Genomic DNA, 23,199 nt, shown 5'->3' with positions numbered 1-23,199 from the left:
GGAAAGGAAAGGAAAGGAAAGGAAAGGAAAGGAAAGGAAAGGAAAGGAAAGGAAAGGAAAGGAAAGGAAAGGAAAGGAAAGGAAAGGAAAGGAAAATCTGTCCGTCAGTAGCACACCACCACCTTGTGGGGAAAATGAACGGCGGCAGCCTCCTCAGTCGGAGAGGAAAGGTGGGCTGGCTGAAAACAGTGATCCAATTCACGCTGGAGTCTAAATGAATTCTGAGTAGTTTATGGCCTTCTCTGTCTGGGGAACTGACTTTTGCAGCAAGTATTCTGGGATTATCACTTAGCTTTTCTGGAAGAGCAATTCAGGAAGTTTCTCAGGAACAGCTGCTGTGTTCACACTGGGACAGCTATACCAGTTAACTTTCCATCCTTCTAATGTTTTCTGACTTTTCCTGGTACACCTTTATTTCTTTCCCTAGAGCATGCAAATCATACAAACTCTAACTTCCATATAGCCAAGTTTGTTGAAGTCAGTTACAAGGTGCCACGATTAGTAAAAGCCATCAATAACCTACACTAGACTGCTTTTAAATATCACCAAGATGAAGGGTAATGGCTGAGATGACCTTGCCATTGTCTGCTGACAGCTAAAAGAAGACAGACGAGCTTGGATAGCAGCCTCAGGAGGACTCAGCCATGTGGAGGTGGGACTGCCCTTCCCACAGTGACTGACTCGTGGAGGAAAGAGGAGGTGGCAAGGAGAAAAGAGGAGGTGACCATCAAGAGACCACAGGAACTATCTCCCTGCTCTGGCAGTCAATTAGACATGGCAAATAATGACAAGCTGTCGCTGAGCTCTGAATAAATACTTTACTGAGCGTAATTCACCTCTTTAGGACCAACTTYTCTGACTGACTGATGGATAAGTTAGTTAATATAGACGTGGCTACTTTCCATTAAAACTTTGCAAAATCTTCTTTGAAAATTTCAAATGACACTTTTTTAATGGCCATCAATGGCATAGTGGGAATAGTGCTCACTGTTCATGTTGAGACATACTAAAGTTTTATCTCTACTTAATTCAAAGAAGGCATCAAACCTTGGTTGCAGGTTTATCAAGGCTATTGATGATTTTAGTTTATATCTCTCTCAGTTCCTCTATTGAAAATGTTTTACATAAGTGGTAGCTGGAACAGTGTTGTATGGCTACCGCAAAGAAAAGCAGATCTTTCTTCATCGAGCACAGTTAAGCTGTGAAACTGTCCCAGAATACAGTGAATCCTAGAAACGCACACAGCTTCAAAAAGGGGATTGCAGAAATACATGGAATAAAAATTAGCTGGTGGCTAAACACGAAATATCACATCTGAGTCACAAATCACTAGAGGCTGGAAAAGTATTTAGGAAATGGGGCATCACTACACTCTTGCACTCTTCTCTACGCATCAGTGCCTGATGTCTAGCTGTGAGAGACAGGGTAGTGAGCTAGATGAATTCTGGGTCTCATATAGCGTGGCAGTTTTCACGTTCCAGGGCACCAGGGGTGGATGTCATAAGGCAATAAGCTACGGGCTGTTTAATTCTGGCTCAATGAATGTTTAATTCTTTGTGCAAAACAGAAGAAAGAGCTTCAAGAAGAAAGGTTAAAGAGAGCAGCCTCCAYGCGGGGCATAGCCTAGTGCAGGGTTCCAAAAGCATGGTAAATGAAGCATCTAATGGTAACACATGCTAGAGCTTCACAGTGGGCTCCAGCTCCCTCCTGGTCCCTACATAAGATCCAGCTCCAAAGAGAACTTGCCTGCAGCCCCGCACATGAGCTGGTGCAATGCTGGCCACAAGTCTCCTTCATCATCAGTCCACAGGCCCAYGTCTACGCAATGGACTCTGTGAGGACTCAGCGGTCAAAACTCCTCACAGCATCAGATATGTCAGACATAGGAGTCTTGGTTTTCTGTTTCCTTGGGGGCACCCCAGTCATCAATATATGAAATAGTTAGGCACAATCTCTCTCATTCCTTGCACTCTTCCCAGGCCCCTTTCTTTTGAAGGACTGTGGTTTATTTTTCATGGAGAAGAGAGCAAATGGAATATCAAAAGAAATAAACAAAAAAATGCTCGSTAAAAGCTATTTTCTATCCAGGTCTATTTACAATAGGTACAAAGTTATAGAGCAATTGGAGTAACGACCACCTATCAGCTTCCAGCCTAGGAAATTTGTTTTTTATTTCTCCAAGCTAAAATATAAACTACCAACAACATTTTCAGCCTAGGGTATATTGAAAAAAAAATGCTACTATTCATTCCAAACCCATATGCATTCTTGACAAGTGCACTGAATATAAGCTGAATGGCAGCAAGACTACAGAAAGAATTTCAAAGATGCTCATATTGAATAGGAGACAACCTCAAAAACCCTTTGGGAAGGCCATTCCTTTATAGACTGATGGCAGAGCAGTGTGTGTTTCTGACAGACCTCAACTGCTCTATCAATCAAAGTGTCTGATATCCACAGAAAAGCCAATTTGGCAGCTCTAGTGGCTGCAGTAATTCAACAAGAGCGTAACTGCTTTTACTTAGGATTGTAATTAGGCCCCATTTGACAAATGCTGCTTTATCTGGGCCAAGGATGTAATGAGTGATGGGACTTCCTACCTTCCGGGCCACAGCTCCTTGCGCACCGAGGACAGAGCTGCATTCCCCTTCATGGTACTCGTCTTTACATTCACGGCAGAACACAAACTGCAAAACAACCCAAAACATAAAACTTAATAGGAATATAGACAGCAGATTACAATCATAAAGAGCCATATACCAGAAGAGTTCTTGCCCTCCTCATTCCTTTAAAATTCCATAATTCTTCTAATTAKGCATCTTATTATATGATCTGATCATTAACACAATAATTTTGCAGTTAATTATGACACATTTCTTCAGTGAAATAAAATACACATCATTATTAAAAATAGGGCTTTGGTGTTTGGTCCATTTAGGAACACAAGTACTTCCGGGTGAGTTTCTCCTATGTATTCATACAAGAAAGGTGTTGGCTAAAACATGCAGTTCTGCTTTGCAGAATTTATTAATGCAAGTACTCTATTCAGACAGTTTTGTATATAACAAATTCTCTGTGGAAAATATTACTGAATTTACTTGGAGATGGCAACTTTACGTAACTCATTTCTCAAAACTCAAAAATCATATTTATAGAAATSATCGGTGGACTTTATTAATACAGAGTGCTGTAAAAAAAAATCGCACAATGATTGTTTACCTACATGGGTTTTAAGAGTCTACCMGTAGATCCTTAATCCATTTATACCAGTTGGCCCAGTTTCAGTTTTCCTAAGGTCTATGATTCTTTACATAAGGTTTCATCCCAAAGTAGTGTCTTCTGCAGAGTAAAACAATTGTCTATCCCTTAGGTTGAACTGCAACTGCGACCTGAACTGATGCATATATATTGTTTGATGCATTTTTTTTTTTACTCTAAAATGAAGAGATCTATCTTGATACATCAGAAAATCTTTTGCCCATCAATGCTGCATTAATTCCTATGTCTCTGCAGGTAAAAGGAAAAGTCAATAATGTAAAACAGGTCTATCTTATGCTGTTCTAAAGCCATGCCGTCTTGATATACTCCAGATTCTGAAAGACATCTCACTGGTGAGCAACTTTGACTGGCTTTATAAGGAAGACTGATAAAATAGCCTTGATTTTTAGATGCAAAGCGGCACTCATATGTAAAGAATAAGGGGGACATGACACTGGAACACAAACACCATCTTTTGCAATTTCATTTTGAACTCTTTCAAGCCTCATTGCCACTTGCATAAGAACCATTGAAAATCATATTTCATTGTYGTGCTAAAGAAACTAAACTTTAATGAAAAGCAGCAATATAAAAGTCCCAAGGGTAGATTCTGTTATTCAGAAAGCCAGGGAAATTTAGACTGGAGGAATGGAGTGGGTGTTTTCTCTTCCAGTGATATCAAATGAAATCACCAATTTGCTCTCCTGTATCTTCTCTTAACAGTTTTTCTAGCCTTTTTAAAAATATTATGTTTATTTTACTTAACAGTGATCTGCTAATTCATTTGTACTTGTTAGCAAACAGCTTGATGGAGGAGGCACTTTCACAAGGTATATTGTATGAGAGGCTATATTAAATGGTATTATAACAAAAACAAATGCAAACATTTGCACTACAGTAGTGGTGGAATAGCAGTTTCAGCCATGGTGAGCACTACCCAAATACACATACAGATGGACTCTTGATACCTAGCATCCCAGAGATGTCTTAGCACTTAACAATTAAGGCCAGGCTTAAATGTGCTACATGTCCCATTCTTTTTCCTTCCTGCTTTGTTGTTTCCTTCTGAACATATTGTCTGAAAATATTTGTCTGATGGTTTTGTATACTGTTGCTGTAACTGCCTTATCACAAAATGTGTCAGCTTCCTTTTCTCTCTCTCATTTCACAATTCCCAACTCTCTCACACAAATCTCAAGCAAGTATAATTTTGCACATTTCATAAAGCTTAAAACGGGGAGATGCTGAAGGAAAAAAAATCTGACATATATAAAGACATTTCAGTTGCACCACAATGTAGCCCACAAGCCATCTTTATTTATTATAACAAATGACATTTGTAAACTCATGCTGTTTTTTAAGACGTGATATGAATTTTCTCATTATAGAGGCCACTCTTTATACTTTTAAAATAAAATATCCTCAGGAGCTAGATCACAGTGTTGATCACATTTTCTCCTTAGGCCTGCTCTGGTGGAAATGTGCATGACTGTGTATACTATGTGTATACTATGACAATTTTATATCCCGCAAGTAAATCCATGACAGATCCTGTTGCATGCTTGTGATGAAGTCTGATTTTTTTATTTTTGGTGAGACACGACACTCTTTCCACATCTTATAATGGATGAGATGTTAAATCAATTTTATGGCAAAAGGATATCCTGGAGGCTGATCAGTTTTTCAGAATAAATAAGCATCTTGCAAAAGAAATGCATTGGACACTCCCCTTCTATGGCAATGCATCCATCATTAAGAAAATGCATGTTACTTACAAAAAAGAAAAATTTGTAATAGTTTCATTCATTTTTTTCATGTCTAGACATGGAAAATAAASTGCTTCAGAAATGAAATACAGTAACTGCAAAAACGCTGTCAGTTAAACAGCACTTTGTGGCTTCATTAATATTAATAAAGTTATTTTGCCCATGGAAACAAAAGGATTTAAGTTGTTTAATCAGGATTTACCACTTTTTCCTGAATTTGATACTAGTATGTGTTTACAAATTACTTTAAGTAGTGTAATTATTAATAATAGCCATATTTTCTCTCCTTTATTTGCCAAGAAGACTGGCAGATTACTGTGATAATAACWACTGTTTATGAACTTTGTGTGTTTAGCACTTACACTTGTTACCCTTGAAAGATTCTTTGGTTGGAAAACAACCAACAAAATGAATAAATCCCGAAGGTCTCAAACCTACCTCTAGGTTTCTGAATTAAAATGAGGATTAAGAGGGAAATCACAGAATCACTTAAGGGATTTAGGCACTGGAAATTAATATAAGCTCTGCATGTGCTATTATAGGCTTTTGAATATCTGTAAAAATGTATGAGGGACCTGAGAAGAAATCCTGGATCCAAGAGACCTCTTGGACAGGGGCATTACAAATCTCAACAGGGATCTAGATCCTGCTCCTCTTTTTAAAATGTTAAATCTTTATGATCATTGAAACAAAAGGCAAAATCAATCTGAACTCTGGCCATCTATATGAAACTGAAATCCCAGTGCTGACACCTGCAGTGCCAGAAATGATGCAGAGAAAACCAGGGCAAGATAAACCAGAAAACCAGAATCAAGGTATCTGCTCAGTTATTTCTGACTGGGACATTCCTGGTGTTTTAAGTTTGAACGACAGAGCAGAATGTAGCAGTTATTGTGAATGAAAGGAAAATGACTTTGTATTTTACATACTAGGCTAACAATTTTTTTTTTTTTTTTTTTTTTAAGAAACAGGATTCTGCCATTTCCTTTTTCATAACTTTTCATAGGTCTACTTTGCCTTCAACTGAACATGACACCTCTCATTCTCTCTTCTGCTAACTGCAAACTCCTCTTCTTTGGTCTCTAGCACTGCTAGTGTCTCCCTGTTATACTTGTCAAATCATCTTTCATCCGAAATGCTTCAAATGCAATAGTTCYTGAATCCCTACAAAAGCCTTCAAGTGTGAGCTTCCTACTGTTATTTTTAAGTTACCCTCAGCTCAGATATTCCCTTTCTTTTTCACTCTTACCTCCATCTGTGTCTAAATGAAGCRAAATGAAGGCAGGGTTGTACTGAGGTACTCATAGGCAAGGTTTGATCTGCAGTACTATTAGTACTGCTAGGGACTGCTGCATGAGCTAGAGATTGAAGCATATGCACAGATTTCTTACAAGGCTTGTGCAGTACATGATTAAATCTGGGCTGTCATGCTTTCATCGCTACAGCTATCACTATTAGTTAGACTAAAGACAGATTAAGCATGATATATAGTTCAACCCAAGTATTAAAGTCTTGATTAAAGACATCAGGTGAGGAAAAATATACCTCTGATATAGTGTTTTAACAGATATTGAGAATTTCTTTTAAAAATTGGATCTAATTTATAACTTGACTGCATATAGCTCTCGGTCAGTGCTCTCTGCAGTGACTTTTTTAGCGTCTCTCTGATAAAACAGTCTTTCAGCATCATATATGTTCTTCCTGCAAGGGTATGTGCCTATTGTAACCAAGCTAACTCCTCATCTTCTTTGAGATAAACAGAGAATCTCTGAATTTCTCACTGCTTAAGCCATTCCTCTACTCAGCTACCCCCACTATTTCTCTTTTCCCAAGCCCAAATCACATCCACAGTATTTTTCTGGGGAATGTCCTGTATTTGCCATTAATCTCTGCATCATTCCTATCAACCGGTTTTATATTTTATCTGGGTCAGATTTATTATCAATGATTTATCATCATCTATCATTTAGAATACCAGTAGCTATACCCTGCTGCTCAGAGATTCGCCCCAGAAAAGGTGTCTCTACATGAGCACCACTAAGGGCAGCATGCACACTGTCACACGGCAGTGGTGGGACTGTGCTGCTCTTCTTCCTCATCAGCATTTCAGTTGGAACCCAGTCCCCTAAAGTCCTTTACTGATGTATTTCCTTATCAGAATATTCTATAGTTTGAATCCAAATGGGTTTTGTACAATTCTCTTTTCTTATGAAACTTGTGATCTCATAATAGAATGAAATGTGCTTCTCCTGGGATTATATTGATTAGCATGTTTGCAGAGACTGTCTTTTTGGTTCTTCCTCCTTTTCTTTTTGACCTTCCCTCTTTCAGTGCTGTCTGTCTCAACCAATCACTACAGGTAGAGGTGGGAATCATGAAAATTAAAGCTACTAAATGAAGGCAACATCAACATCTCTCTGCTCCCCATAGAGTTTTCTGCTATTAGGGTAGAACTTGCAGGCAAAACAAGAAAAGGYTCCTTTAAAGCAGGACTATATGAATAAAGTAAAACGATAGATCTTGCCAACTTTCAATAATATGCAGGGTTTACAACTTTTATCTTGCCTTCTTTTGCAAATATGTACTGCATGAACTCCACCTTCAGCACTCTTTCCTCCAAAAACGACCCATTAAAAGAAAAAAACAAAGAGTGTTTCCTTATAATCATAATTCATGTGGAGGGTGAAATAAACTGCAGACTGCAGGTAATTTTATTATTTAAGAAGCTGCCACAAAATGCATGTAATGTGCTGCTTTAATGTGGGAAATCTATAGCCTTTAGAGAGAACACTAAGGAAACTAAGTACAATCTAATATGTAGAGAGAAGTAGAATCTTTTTTTTTTTTTTTTTTTTGCATTTGAGAACAGTCAGTTTGGTTATATATTAGACATCAAAGCAGAAAAAGTAACATTCTAGGATACTTATACAATTTTGATCATGAACCCATCAGAACATCTTGGAAGCGTGAGCAAATCTGTCCTGTTTACAATGTTCCTGAGGCAACAAAGCAGTTACTCCTATTTTAGTGATTGGAGCTTAACTGATAGAAATCTGTAAGTCCAAGATCCCTAAAATTTGAAGATCCTAATTAAATTAATGTCTGAATATTCACTGAGGATTCAGACCAAAGAAGTCTGTCCAAGGCCTCACAGGAGGCTGTGAGAGAGATTTACAGTTTTTATATATTGGACTCCCCTGTAATTATCTAAGCTCATTGCTTGGAAGAGTCACACTTTGGTTTCATAAGGTCAAACTTCATTCTGTTAAAGGCAATGACTATAGTGTTTCCATGCTTTGYTGTTTTGGAAAATGAAAATATGATGATGAGTGCAATATGATGATAAGTGTACATAAGTAGACAACACAAACCATACAGAAGCTCATATGAATTCAAGCAACAAGTTTAGTTGTATTCAAGGAAGTAGATTTTTTTTTTGAAATTAGACCATTATGACTTTTTAAGTACCATCTTTTKTTTTCAAAATATGGAGAATGTTTAATTAAATAGCACAAATAAAACACTGGAAAGTGAGAGACTCTCTTCACCTGATGACATGATCACTTGGTCAAAAAAGAGGTCTTGAAAATGTGAAATATTATAAGGCATTAAGCCCCAGTTCTAAATGAGCTTTTGTAGTTAAGTTGTAGTTAATAAGCTGCTGATTGGAGCAAAAGCTTATAATAGTTATAATAAGGCATGCCTTATCAAAAACACCAGTGAATGACATATGCAAAGGCACTACMCATACTACCCAATGTCACCTCTCTTTACAGTGTATTTCCAGTTAGGAAAATATAACTTTCAATTGCACTTTAYAAAAGTGTACAAAAAGTATATAAATTACAATATCATAATGATACCTACCTACAAAAAAGGTAATTTTTGTGGAAGAAAAAGAGAAAACCATAGCTCCCAAATTACTATATACGACATATACTTTGAGTAAGAAGAACAGTCTGATAGCTTGGCTATGGTTCAAGCCTGCACTAACACAGACTAAGCAGTTTGTACTTTGATACTCTGTACTTTGGTATTTATTTCCATCCAAAGTCAATTAACTTTTTTTTAAAGCAGAATGTCACAGTTCTTGCTGAGCTACTGTTGTGAACCACACATTTTGGTATTGGATTGACTTTGCCCCTGGCACTTTGTTACATCAAGCACCAAGTGTGAGACTGTCAGCCATATGCCCTGTTTTTCAGTATTTTTTGTGCTTACAGCAAGAACCTTTAAAAACAGAATATCTACCATTTACAGTAGCTATGTTCACAGTAGCTAGGATTTGTGGCTTTGCCCATTGTCAGTTATATAAAACCTTGCAAATACCACCATGAAGATAAATACCACAGTAGAAAAAGTATCAAATTTTAATAACATCAGCTTTACCAGATATAATGCGACTGCAAAATATGGTAGTACAGAGCAATCTTGGTCTTTTTCCTTATAATAAGGTACACACACTATTCATATTTCATCTAAAATCAAATTTTTGTGAGGAGAACAACAATCTGTCAAAACATGATGTCAAAAATAAAGCTGCAGTCTCTGTGCAGCTTTTGCAATCTAAGGGCAATTTGCCATCAATATTATAAGTGGCAATTTTCTATAAACATTAAAAGCTTTAAGTATAGGACTGCATCAAAATGTCTTAGAGTTTTCCATGTTTTTCTGTTGAATTTGAAAGTGAAATTCTCCCTGCTGAGCAACACAAAATGACTCACAGACTCATTTGCTAAGATGTAAGATGACCCTGAAGACTTTGAGTCTGCAAATAGGCAACTTCTYCTGGAGCCTTTCTGCCATTAGACTGTCTTATTGTATAAGATGGGTTGGTAATATGGATGGCATAAGCTCAGAGCACATCTCTCAGACCTTTCTGAAAGACCTGATTACTGATTTACGTGGATGGACAATGTTATTGGTCACCCTAGCCTCCTCCTGAATTGTTCCTTGGCAGCACATACGGATGTTGCACCATCTTGTTCTTAGCATATTGACTGGGATGGGGGGTAAGCTAGTCCATTCCAGAAAAGTAGAATTAAAAGTCTATAAAACACTGCTAAGGGGAGTTTGTGATGAGATGAGGTGTTCTATCGATAGTATGAAAAACCCCTACTTGTGCTGCCATTTCTTTGGCTTCCTTTCAAAGAGGTAGCCGGGTCAGGATCTACCTGGACATCTCCTCCTGGTACCCCAATGGAGCAGGACAGGCTGTTGCCTACAGCAGCAAAGGCAGACTAAAGGCAGCAGCAAAACACTCACGTCTCTGCTGCCAACCTCACCTGCACARGGCTCCCAGGAGAGCGCCAGGCTTCCAGCTCTTGGTGCTACAGGGAGTAGCACCAAGAAGAGGAGCACCAGAGAGGAGTAGCACCAGGGAGGAGCCATCTGATGTTCACTGCTGTTCCTGGAGCTGCTGTGCCCAACCCCTGGAGAAGCTGAGGAGCAGCAGTGAGCCTTCCYCCCCGATTCCAGATCCTTATGTGCCCTCGTCTCCTCTCCACCTCCTCCTCTCATCTCCACAGCAGCAGGAATCAAGCCCCTTCTTCCTGAGGTGACAGAACTGAATTMAGCTTGTGGCTACGCTGCTGAGAAGCTCTGAGCTCAGAGCTAGCCCTGCTGGAAGCCTTGCAGCCCTGGCACTAATCTGTAGCTAACGCAGCTATTGTGCTTTGGGGACCCGGCTGCCGTCTCCGCGCGGTGCTGCATTGCCCTGGTAGATGTTTCCGTGCTGCTCAGAGCTAGCTTGGGGATGCAGAAACACATACATTCCTAACTTCACTGTCTTATACAGACGCAACAGAGAAATTTAAGTCAGTTATGTTCTTGCTGACATCACTGGAGAGGGGGAAGAAAATGTATATTGGCTTGATTCTGTTCCCACTGAAGTAACTGAAATGAGTGGTACAAATACCTAGGGACATCTATTTAGCCTATGATTTAGAGCAATCCAACACCTGGATGTCAGAAAATGCAAAATGGATGTAGGCAAACTTAAGATTTTGACACATGATTTCTGTATTAAATTATATGGCATTTATATGAGAAAACTCTGAGGAAATAACTATTATTCTCTCTTTATAATTTAATAAAATACACTAAAAACTAAGTGCAAGGAATAAAAACGTAAGAGGAATTTATGATTAAGRGGAACATTTTTAAGGTAGACAAGGAGGTAAAATGTATCTAAACTGTGTTTTTTAAAACTTTTTTTTTTTTTAATCTAATGGAGCATATTTTCTATATATTGAATATGTCACTAAAGAATGTAGCATCCCACTTACTACTGATAAAAAGAAAAAAGTCCTCACATACAGGCATATATTAAAACATACAYGATATAACTGTCTCACTAATAGAAATGAGCTGTAACTGCAATGGAACAATACTGCATGTATTCCAGAATGAAGTCAGACTATGGATTATGTTCTAAAGAAAAAATGCTGTCATCCTTACAATAGATAAAAAGAAGAACTGCAAGTAAAATTTTACAAGGAAGGAAGAATTATTTATAAAGAAGTGTGATACAAAGAAAGGAAATTATAGTTATCTTGAGATTGCTTTAGAAGGTGAGCGACAAAGCATTTTGCATCAGGCATTATCAGAATGAGTATCTTTCAAAATGTTTTTCCTGCAGAAAATGTAGCATTTTGCCTGCATTGTGTCAAAAGAGTTTTTTGCAACAAAGTGGCTGATACTGCATTAAAATGACCCGCACTTTATCACAATCCAACATCCCAATTTTAAAGAAGGTATTTGATGCTGAATGCATGTAGCTGGTTATAAGGAATGTCATGAGGAATAAGATTTACTGCCTGTGGCTTTAGCTCCATCCCTAGCAGCTTTGGAGTTTGATTAGTATACCCCAAAATGGTACGACAAACCTATTTCCATACGATAAGTCTGCTGCTATGGATGCATGCCCTGGGCATTTGAGCTGCTAGCTGCACATTTATATGTGCAAACAGACCTAGATATCTGACGGATTCATTAACATCGTTCTGGAAATGAAGAATCGAACACGCAGTCTGGGAAGCTGATGAGAGTTAGGCAATTACCCAGTGCCTAATTCACACTGAACTGCAATAGAAATCTGGTCTCTCACTTCCTCGCATGCTTTTGAAAAGCCCTACTATCACCAAGGCATTCCCCGTGCATGAACCCTCRTTTTGTACTATTCAGACTGCATGCTGGAGCCATCTAATCGAAGCATGTATCTTCTTCATCTCCTGTGTTGCTGTAGCCATCCAAAAGAAATATTTATTTTCAGCATCTCCCGCTTTTGAATTTAATCTGAATTAAAAAGAAACAAAACAATCCTGAGTAATATGAAAACCTTTCCAGAAGATGGCAGCAGTGACACAGGAATCAGCAGAAAAGGGTTTTGCTAAGCCTTAGCAATTGAAAAACACAGAAAAAAATCCTACTGAAAAGCTAAAATCCAGTACAGGGTTACTAACAGCTGATACATGCAAAACTAGTCCTGACAAGACAGTCTCATAAAGAAGAAATGGTATTCAGACTCCCTGAAACACATAAAAAGGAGCAAGGGCTGCTCGTTATTTCAAGGACATTGCTCCTTACGTTTCTTGAATATGGCAACAAYTGAGTGCCCCCCTCCCCTCCAATCCAACCTTCTAAATATTACTATSTAGCAAACAAAATCATAAATAATACACTTAACTGCAGAGCATGGTGCTTTTTGAAGGGTTTTGCTACCATTTTTCATTAGTCTCCCTTATGTCTAACAACATAYGCTTTTTTACAACTATAAACACACCACCTGTGGTCTAGGGAGAGCACAAATCAGTGAAGAGATTTCTACAGGTTCCTCTCATGTGAGGAAATCCTGCACAAGGATCCACTGAGAGTGCTTCTCCCTTTAGTAACTGAATTAAACAGGACATTAGGGTATTTTTCTGAAAGAAATTTTGGGGGAGAGTGAGAAGGGGATGATTTTCTGTCTCTTTTTTATTTCTAGCTGATTATGTTTGTCTTATGAACAGGTGACTCCTTTAAAATTAGAGAATAGCAGAATATACAATCAGTAAGTCTGATCCGTGTTCCCTACAAAGTCCATCACCCTTCAGTTCAACAGCTGAGTTTTCTTGGTTCAAATTTAGAGTGTAAATACTAATTTGCTGGAGGAAAATGCTATATTTGATTATTTTAATAAGAAGTGTTTCTAATCCAGAATATCGACACTGAACAACACAGCAACTTTGGGCAAAATTTGAAAGTAAATGCAAACTTGGTGTTAAGCTTCAATATCTAAAATTGAATGTAGTCAAAGAACATAACTCCATCAATTCCAAGTTCTGAAAGATAGATTCAAATTCAGGTGCTGCAGCTGCAAGTCATCTGTATGGTGGATAAAGTAGAATAAAAAATATTTAGAAGGGAGAAAGAAATTTTAAAAACTTTTAGATCTGGTTGTCCTGAATGAGGCATCTTCTTTGAAAAATATTCTGTAAATATTGCTGATGAAAACACTGAGCTAATAATGAAAATATCACACTATGTCTTTCAAGGAGGAGAAAAACAGGTAGCTTCTTGTGAAACACAGGCCTCATCTAAAATATTGAGCTGGTAGTAGGGGTTAGCTGGACTGGTTCTTGCCAGCACTCCCTGTCATAACCAAGAGCTCCCATAGTGGATACCTCAGTGTAAGGTATGGTAATATAAGTTGTCACCAGTGCTACGGATATTTGTGTTTTTTCAACTAATTTTCTTCTGAAACAAGAATGTTTTTTAAACCTCGCACATATTGTGCATATTGCGTTCACAGAGTGAGCAAAGCAGCTGCACCCTTAAAACCCCAACGCAATGTGCGCTTGCACATTTCTACATCAAGAAGGATTGCTCAGTTTCCAGACTGCAAAATGGGAGTAGAACAAAACCCCTGCATGAAAATAAGAGTCCTTGCTCAACTAAAACTCATCTTTTGTGAAGCAGTCTTGATTCAAAGGATCCACTGTGAGAAGGGAAATCAATCCCAGCGTAGCTGACTCCCGATGTTGGCAGGACACCACTTGACCCCTCAGAAAAGCAGGGTCCTCCCCCTCCAAGTCCCATTAAAAGATCCTTGTGCCAACTGACACGTCTGCTTTTAAGGGAACTCTGAACTGACATATCCCTTTTCAAAGTCCCTGGAGTTAATGACTGCACTGAAAACAATCTGCTTCTTTGGAATAAATGTGCATGGCCAATGAATGCCTGACTCATTCACTGCTTCTACAGAGCTGACTTTGCTAGGGCTTATTGTTTGCCTTTAATAAGAAAGAGAGTTTAAGAATTCATCTTACGTGGTAATTAGGTTGTGTTCTGAAGATCTGATTATATGTGAAAATTTCTATACTGGCCAGGTCCTGGTCTTCTTGTGGAAATGGGCATGACATCATCTTCTCCAGGGGAGCAACATTAACTTACAGCTGCTGAAGATCTGAGCCTACCTATCTATTTCTGACATCCAGAATATGAATCCATGAAGCTATATGGCATCAAGAGTCACTAGACAAGCACAGCACATCTAAGTATTTGCCATTTGTGACATTTTGTTGCAGTCATCCACTTCACCCTGGGCCTTCTCTTCTCCTTGCTCTTTACATGCACTCCACTGAAACTCATTTTTTTTCCTGCCATTGCTCTGGCCTCATTTAAATCTTTGACTCTCTTCATTGMACTCCTGAAGCAAAGTTCAAGCTCCTCTCCATCTTGTTTTTTATCCACTCATTTTTTTTGTTTATGTCTTTAAAAACCTATTGTCTTAAACTGAGAAATTGAATGTTCCTTTCTGCTGTCTCCTTCACTTTTTCCTCATTCATACCCAAAAGCATTGCTCTTCTCATACTGCTCTTTAACAAAAAAATGATCCTCACTGCTATAATCAATGTTAGAACTTAATGAAAGCAATAATACATACATAAGAATAGTGGCAGTATTATTATACGAACAACAGTAAGAATAATTCTATCATCTAACCCAACATGTATCATTTCTCCCTCTCATCCTTTTCAGACTCACAAAAGGCTTGAGATACCTGGAAGCTTTAAGACCCCCAGACTTTGGGGTGTGCTTGGGGTAGGAAGACAGACAGGTCTTTGGAGATATTCACCCTTCTAATTTACTAGGTATCCTTAAGGTATTTGATGCAAATGGAACACTACTAAGCAGGGTAATGTGATCTAAATTGTATATTCAGGAACTGAATAATAATTAATTGGGGCAGGGGGAAGCAGATTAGCTTTTTTTTTTTTTTTTTTTCACTAATATTATTCAGATAAGCTGTCTTTGAGAAAATTATTTGAATGTTTCTAAATCCTGCTACTTGGGCATATGCGCCTGTGCTTCAATTCTGTCATTAATCATGATATTTTGGCCTTTCTTGATTTTGTTTCTGAATAAATCAAAGAAAAAAGAAATATATCGAAGGGACACTGATAAATAACAACATATCATCTACCTTGAAATAATTATAATCTGGTGGAAAATGTCATCTTTTTTTTTTTCTCTTTCTCCCTGAAAGCTCTACTCCCTTTGCTCCTGGGAATTTAATGTAAAAGAAAAAGAAAAATAGCCACTGTTAGTGTATGACCCTGCTATATTTTTGTTCTTTGGCTTCAAAGGCAACCTGCCAGCTCACACAGAAAACAAAGAAAGGTTACTTTTCCAAACTGTATTAGAAGCACTCAACAGTAATGGCCCCAAACCACTACAGCTCCAAGCTGTCTTACTGCAGTATTTGGGGGTCATTACTGTAGCCTTTTATTAAATAAGGATCATTAGCAAAACTCATTTTGAATCTTATGTTGTGTTGCTTTTATGCAGTTTGTTTACTGCTATTGTGTGCCACAGTTTCACAGTTCACAAGCTTCCCCTGACTTCAGTCTGATTTTTGGATATACAGGAAGGCTGAGTTATTCTATAGAGAGCAAAACAAAAAGAGGCAGAACCATGATTTCTTGTACTGTGGTAGCAAAATCAGTGTTTTTCAAATAGAAAAGGATTTTAACATGCCCCTTAGGTTGTGGTATGTGCCATTTTCCCATGGGAGAATCATGTGTGAATCACTGCTGATATATGAGAAAATTATAGTTCATGAAAAACTGATAGGTATTAAGGGGAAAAGGATAAAATTTAACTTATAGTTCAGGTTATTTCTATTTTCTATCCACATAATCTTTTATATTTTTCAAATTAAAAATAGTGCCAAGCTGCAAAATTCTCCATTTGTATCAAAATTTTGTTTGAGCTCATATACAAAGTCTTTTGCACCCGAAAACTGACGTCAGCCTACAACCGATCTTTGTAAATATTRTTTATTAATTTGCCTCTTATACTGAAGATTTTTTCATCAACCAGCCAAATGATATATAGAGGTGGTCTCAGTGTTCTTATCAGGCCATCTCATTYCCCTAGAAACTCTGCACTCAAAATATATCCACACCTTTCCTACCTTTTAAAGGATGCTAATACTGTACCTATGCCTTTCCTGACTTTGGTCCAAGTGCCTTCCCACTAAACGCATCTGATATATGTGCACCTTAGCCCTGAACTGTAAGCAATGGGAAAACCATAATCATAGAGAAGTAGCATTTCTGTTAGGACCCTGACAGCAAGTTTGTCCATCAGCCACAGGAGCTGTGAGGCTTAAGAAGACGCGTGGTGCCCTGAGATAACGCACGCCTTATGGGGGTATGAGGCAAAGGCAAATGCTTTTAGTGACCTGCCACTCTTATCTTACAGTAGCATGCACACCTTGGAGTATCCTAACAAATTACAAAATAACCCTAAATTTGCAGAAAATTAAATACTTTTTTTTTTCTAATTTAACAACTAAACAAAAGAAATGAGGTGCATAATAATGAAAGAGCCAGTAAAGAGCAAGCAGCTTTTGAAATGTTTCACTTCTGGACTGCAGAGGAGAATAATAGGCAGGGTCACAGGTGAATGAAATAAAATGTCATGTACATTCTTCACGCTATTGAAGCATGGCAATTTCCCCATTAGAAAAGGTTCTTCATTAAAACAAAACAGAACAAAACAAAAAAAAAAGAGAGAGTTTGGAAAGTTTTTTTTTTCTTTTTCAGGCACTCTAGTGCCTGCACTCAAGACACACTTCCATATATAGTTTTGATTGGCACTTGCAAAACAGTTCCATTTTCTTTACTGAAAAATGCTACAATCCGTCTAAACATGAAATTTGAAGACTGTAAGTTATTTCTGTAGAATTCTATAACTAGGATAATCCAATGTGTCCAATAATCTGTACTTAAAACAAATCTTAGCGGGCTTGTTTTCTAGTGAATGCAGTTTTCCTTTTCTAAAAGACTCTTACAAAGCAACAATCAGCACTAATCAATAAAATAGTCCTGCAGTTAATCATTAGTCGACTAATAGTAATAATATTTTAAAAAGACTGAATGAATGCTTCAGTACTCAAAGAGCACTGCAAAAAAAGACTGCACATTGTAAGATTAAAAAAAAAATCTTAGTTTTAATTGCAAGAATGCATTATAAATACATCTGTAATATTTGTCCTGCTGTTTGTCTGTGCTATTTTTTAACATGAATTTGCTGAAGAGTAGTGCTTGATTTTTGCAAGATCTCTTCAGACAAGTAATATCCTTTACTGCACCAACTGATACAGCATGGATTCTGAACAAGGTTTTGGGATATGCATGCTCTTTTCTGATTTGAACCAAAACCAAGAACTTTTCCCTTTCAGGAGTTCCAAGGAATTAAAAGAAAACAGAGGAGCTTTTCTGTGAGCATTAGTAACGAAGAAGACAGTTTTCCAGCATTTGTATAATGAGTTTGAGAAATTATATGGATTTTGTGATGTTTAATCAGGCTTGAGCTCATAATGTAGCTCGGGACATTCAGAAGATCTCTCTCTTTTCAGCTTTCTCTCTCCTATCCCACGACCTAGTCATGAAATTTGAGGCAATGTAAGTGATAGCACATGGTTAAAATTGGTCCATGAGTTTAAAARATATTAGAGGAGAGTGAAAGATCAGCACTGACACAGAAATAGTGCTATTGCATGAGGCTTATTTCCATACAAAATCAGGATAAAAAGTGTGGGCTTATCTCACATTCTCTGACAGACTAAGCCTGCTGATAAAGAAGGAATGCAAACACACAGTAGATACATGACGTGATGAACACAGGCTAAGAACCTGTGTAATAGAGAATAGAAGGCCACATTCCTTTGTTAAATCTGCTCRGTTTTGTGCTCTCGGTATCATTTGCTTTCGTGCTCCTCTAACTCTCTCTCCTTTTTTTTCTGCTGTATATTCTGAAAGGCAGAGAGATATCTTTTAAAGTCCCTCAATAGCTTCTTGGTAACCTATTTTATGTGATCATTACCCTTCATATTATTCTTAAAAGAAGTTCCTCATTATGTTTCCATCTTCTGATTTTCTTATTACTTAACTTCAATTTTCACTCTTTGCAAATCGGGAAAAAAGAAGTGCACCTGCATCCAGGTTAGCTTTTTGTATATTCTGAATATGAACACTTTCAAAAGATTAACGTAAAGGTCTTTTCTTGCCATGGAAATAAAGCCTGATATTTCCCGACATTTTAGGACTTAAATATTTGAAATTTGTTATCACGTTGGTTGTTCTGCTTTGTTCCATTTTTTTCAAGAGCAATTATACCCTAAGGTGCAGGGCACAATAGGGGTTATAGCATTTTTAATGCAATGTAACTGATGTCTTATGTAACAAGAGCATCCCCTCCCAGGCTTTGCTTCACTTTGTTTACCCCAGCAATACAATCTAGCATCTGATTTGCTTTCAGCATCGCAGCTGTATTTGAGTTGAAAAGCTTTAGGGACTTTTCTATAAACAACTCCCAAATCTCTCTCCCATTTAATAATCCCCATTCTATTCTATTCTATTGTAGCAAAGATTTTTTTTACCATGTGCACCGATTAGCAAGGTAGCTGAGTGCAAATAGAAGATTTTTTTCCCTTTCAGTCTTCCCACTGACTCCTTCACAAGGAGATGGCAACACAGTGTCTGCAATGCCACAATTATTTGCAAGCAAGAGAATTCTGATGTCAGAAATGGCGTTTCAAGAAATAAGCAAAGGAAAAAAAAAGCTAAAAGAAGAAAGCAAGCACTGAGTAATGGCTGCTTTGCTTTTATTCAAGCTGTTATTAGCTAATGGTATGAATCACCTGTGCCTGYGTAACACCTCTGTAGACCTAAAGAGGACAAAGCAGTAACATTTTACAAATATTTATTTTATGGTTAATTATTGATCAGGCTGCAATCTGATATACACTACTATACTGAATMCAGTAGAGGGCACTGGCAAGTATACTGAGTATAAGGGCAAATAGATCAACACATCAAAGAGTCCATTTGCTATGAACATAAAATGCTTCGTTAAATAAATATCTAAGCACGGGATTTCTGAACTGTTTCCTTACCTCTTATAATGTGTGCAACAGAGTGTGCAATATTTGTTTGCAGTTTGTCTGTAGTTTGGCATGGTTATTTTCAAAGAAAAAAAAAAAAAGTAGGAAGTTCCAAATTATGACTTCTGGCTACTTTGAGGTTCTGCTATAATATATAGAAAGAAGCATCCCTGTATGGTTAGGAAAATTGTCTTTTGAGATCAGAAGACCTCAAGTCAATTATTTTTATTATTTTACAAGGATTTATCTGCAATAATACTTGTCTTTCAATCTCCTTATGAGAATCGTGCTTTTGTAAATAAATGCATTCTATTGAATATAATTATAATCACTGGGGAGACAGCTTCTTGTCCTCTGAACAGCACACGACCCCCAGTTTAAATGATCCTGGCCTTCAGGACTACCCTGCCTGGCACTCTGCCAGGTGTTTGGGAAGGGGGTAGTGCCTGCCTGGTATCCTACAAGCTCAATTGTGGTGCCTGGAGCTGTAGCCCTCCTGCTAAAAGCTCAAATCCCAGCCAGATACTCCCTACTGTGAGTTGCATCCGGGGTCCAAATCAGTGGGATTGGTTCTGCCTCCCAGAGACACTTTCCCATTTAACTGATGTCTTCACAGATCCAGGGGCTTACTGAKGGGAGAGAACTATGTGAGAAACGCTGGAAAAAAGAAAGATTTCAGCCTCCTGACTGTGCTGATAACTGCAGCCCAATGTTTATCATTCCTTCAGAAGTTTAACCASGGTTCCCAAGGAAAGGACTGTAAAAAAGGTTGTACCTTCAAATGATTTTCTACGCTATTGCTATAAAAAGGCACACAGTGTTGGTGCATGTTCCAGCTTAGATCCAGTAACAGGCTAAGGTGTGCAGAAGTTAAATGTTGCAATATTTAATATTCTAGAATGAAATGCAGAATTTTGAATGCATTCATCAACTTGATTTAGGTGTTTCAGAGCAATGCAGAGCAGCTGGCAGAGAAAGGTGCTGTTAACTCAGAGGCTTGTAAAGGGTCCGCAAGGATCAGGTGGGCTGCTCATTGGGACTTAGGTCTACGCTGAAATGAATAAGTGGTATTTTGTAAGCAGACACAGAGGAAAAACTGAGTAAATACTGAAATTTTGCAATGAAGGGAAGACACAAATGGAGTTCTTCAGGAATGAGCATTGGGAACTGTCACTGATGACCCAATTGATGTAGATGGAAGTGAGCAGCAATGGGAGGAAGTCTGCAAATGGCATGAAGATATCTGAGAAGGAAAGGATGAAGGCTGATTGAGAAGACCAGTAGAAGAACAAGATGCTTGACTACTGTCACTGGAAAACAAACTCAAGGAGTAACAGCAGAGCGTGGAAGTGTCAGTTCCATATTCAATGGTTATCAAAAATGACAATAAAAACAAGAAGATTTATTAACGAAACATATAACAAAACARAGAACATCTGCTGCTGATTAAGTTCTTAATTTGCCCACATCTTGGAGGCACTGTGTGGTCTGATCCCTTATTTCAGTAAGAATATAACAAAACTAGAAAAGATTCAGAAAAAGACATCAAAGATATGGAGTAGCTGCATACAAGGAATGACTGAACATACTAAGACACGTGAGTCTTGGGTGAAAATTACACATGTAGGATTTGCCTACTAATCTGTGCCTGGGGCTAGAGGCAAATAGGGGCATGCAATGCAGTGAGGCCATGTGCAATATTGACTGTCACAGGGATTTCGACTTGGACGTTGTTGTGGTATCAGGATACCATCCACTACCATTGCCAAAATCTCCTGCAGTAGGAGATTTTGGGGAAGAAGAGCCAAAAATGAGGCCTTGGTGCATACTCTGATGACTATACTAGCTGACCATGGAAGCTGATCTATACTGTGGCTTATTAAGCTATGCGGATGGCCATGTCAATGCCAGAAATAACCCACGATTGAAAGCATTCCTCATCAGTTACAGCTTCATTTGCACTTAACCGCACCTTCAGTGATGCTCCTGCTGCAAGAGCAGCACGGAGCCTCATCCTTAATATATAAGATGCTGACTACGTAAAAACAGGCCTGGCACGACATGAAGCAGCAAACAACTGTGCATGCAATATGAATTTAAAACCAAATTTAAAAGCAAAGAGCTGCAAACCAATTCTTCTCCACAGTCTGTTACAAATTATGCACCTTTCACTATCAGCTTAAAGAAACAGCAGTTTTTGACAGCAGTTAGCYTCTTTTTTCATTACTGGGGCTCTCTCAGTTCCTTCAGATCAATAGAATTTCTATGTGTCTTTATAAATCCGAGTAAAAGATCCATTCTCATAAAGTGGCCCCATCTTGCTTTTCTGCTGAAAAGCTGAATCAAAGAATATTTTAAGGGATATTTGAAACAGGGAGATTAATTAGTTCTGTCTTAGTTATACCACTAACAAAAGCCAGAAAAGAATGCTACATGTCTTGCTACATTTTTCCCCTTCGAATCTCCTTATCGAATGATAGCTATTTTTGTCATTTCTTTTTACATTGCTTTTTTCAATCCTGAGAACACTTTAACGTGAATTGACCAGGGTAAATGTTATCTACAATTCATAAAATATTAAAAATGTAAAAACTGTTTAGTTTACAAAACTAGTTGTTTTTACATTTTGCATTAATTAAAACTGTCTACATTTAGGACCAGGTTGAGTGATGYAATCCAGGTTTGTTTTTGCTAACAGTAAACTTCAAACAAAATTTATATTCAAAAAATTTATAGTAGCATAGAGTTGTATGTTGTAAGGACTTCTGTAGAATTAAAAAAATAAAAAAAAAGACTTCTCTCTGATTATATGATGTTTTAAAAAAAAGAACACACAGGAATTCATATTTATGTTTTAAGTTTCTTTCCAGATTCATTTCACAAAATGTACACTCTGGAGCATATTCAACTTCATAATTTATTATTTAAAGATAGTAAATTTTCTTATTTTAGTGTTTTCTACATAGAATAGATATTTCTTAAATGGAGGAAACCAGACTTATCAACTTATCAATGTAAACCATCTTGTGTTTCTACAATGTTTTGTAGAAACATTAACACAGTGACTAGAAAAATAAGATGCCCGTTTCCCMAGTCGTGCTTTCAGTAGTATACATTGCCAACTATAAATATAGGTAAATGTAGTTCATCTGAATGCAAGTGACCTACTTGAATAAAGCTAAAGAGAGACACAAGTTTCTACAGAATATTTTTCAACTTCATTATTTGTTAAATGCTCACATGAAAACAATTTTAATACACTGTTTTCCTTTTATTGGGAGCATAAAGGAAACAGCACATCTTTCCACTAAAGTCAGAAAAGTTTCCAACAGATGCTGAAATCCTCAGAGTACTTATACAAATTTGCAGGTAAACTGATCGACTGATGCATAGGGACTCTCTTATGTGTAGAGGCCATTACGATGCCTTCCTGCATTTTTGGAGGCACAGGGTTGCTTCTGGAAATAACACATCCATGAAATAATATTTGTGCTGACTGGATAATGCTCTAACATTATTTGTTGAACTAGTGCCTTGACAATAATCTCCACGGTAGCTAACAGTCTGAAATACGTGTCTCATCACTATCTAATTTGAGCTATTTGTGACATTCATGGTTATCAAGCAATTTTTCCAATCAGTCTGTACATAATACATAAGAAGCCAGACTGAAGAAGCGGAAACTGCAGAAACACTGAATCTAATTCTGGTTCTGCTTTTAGCTTACTGTGCAGTCTTCAG

General features: G+C 37.7%; 1 protein-coding gene across 1 annotated transcript in view; it reads right to left on the bottom strand.

Moving 5' to 3' along the window:
* Positions 1–23,199, bottom strand: part of PRKN (parkin RBR E3 ubiquitin protein ligase) — a 544,832-nt gene that overhangs the window by 15,147 nt on the left and 506,486 nt on the right. The window contains exon 10 of the mRNA XM_026044722.1: positions 2,601–2,687. Within this exon, the coding sequence (XP_025900507.1) occupies positions 2,601–2,687 (87 nt within the window). The remainder of the gene's footprint in view (positions 1–2,600; positions 2,688–23,199) is intronic.

This window comes from Nothoprocta perdicaria, unplaced genomic scaffold, assembly GCF_003342845.1.
Source record: "Nothoprocta perdicaria isolate Ctin4 unplaced genomic scaffold, notPer1 scaffold_38, whole genome shotgun sequence".
NCBI lineage: Eukaryota > Metazoa > Chordata > Aves > Tinamiformes > Tinamidae > Nothoprocta > Nothoprocta perdicaria.
The sequence above is the reverse complement of the archived record's forward strand: the minus strand, read 5'-3'. Positions and strand labels throughout refer to the sequence as shown.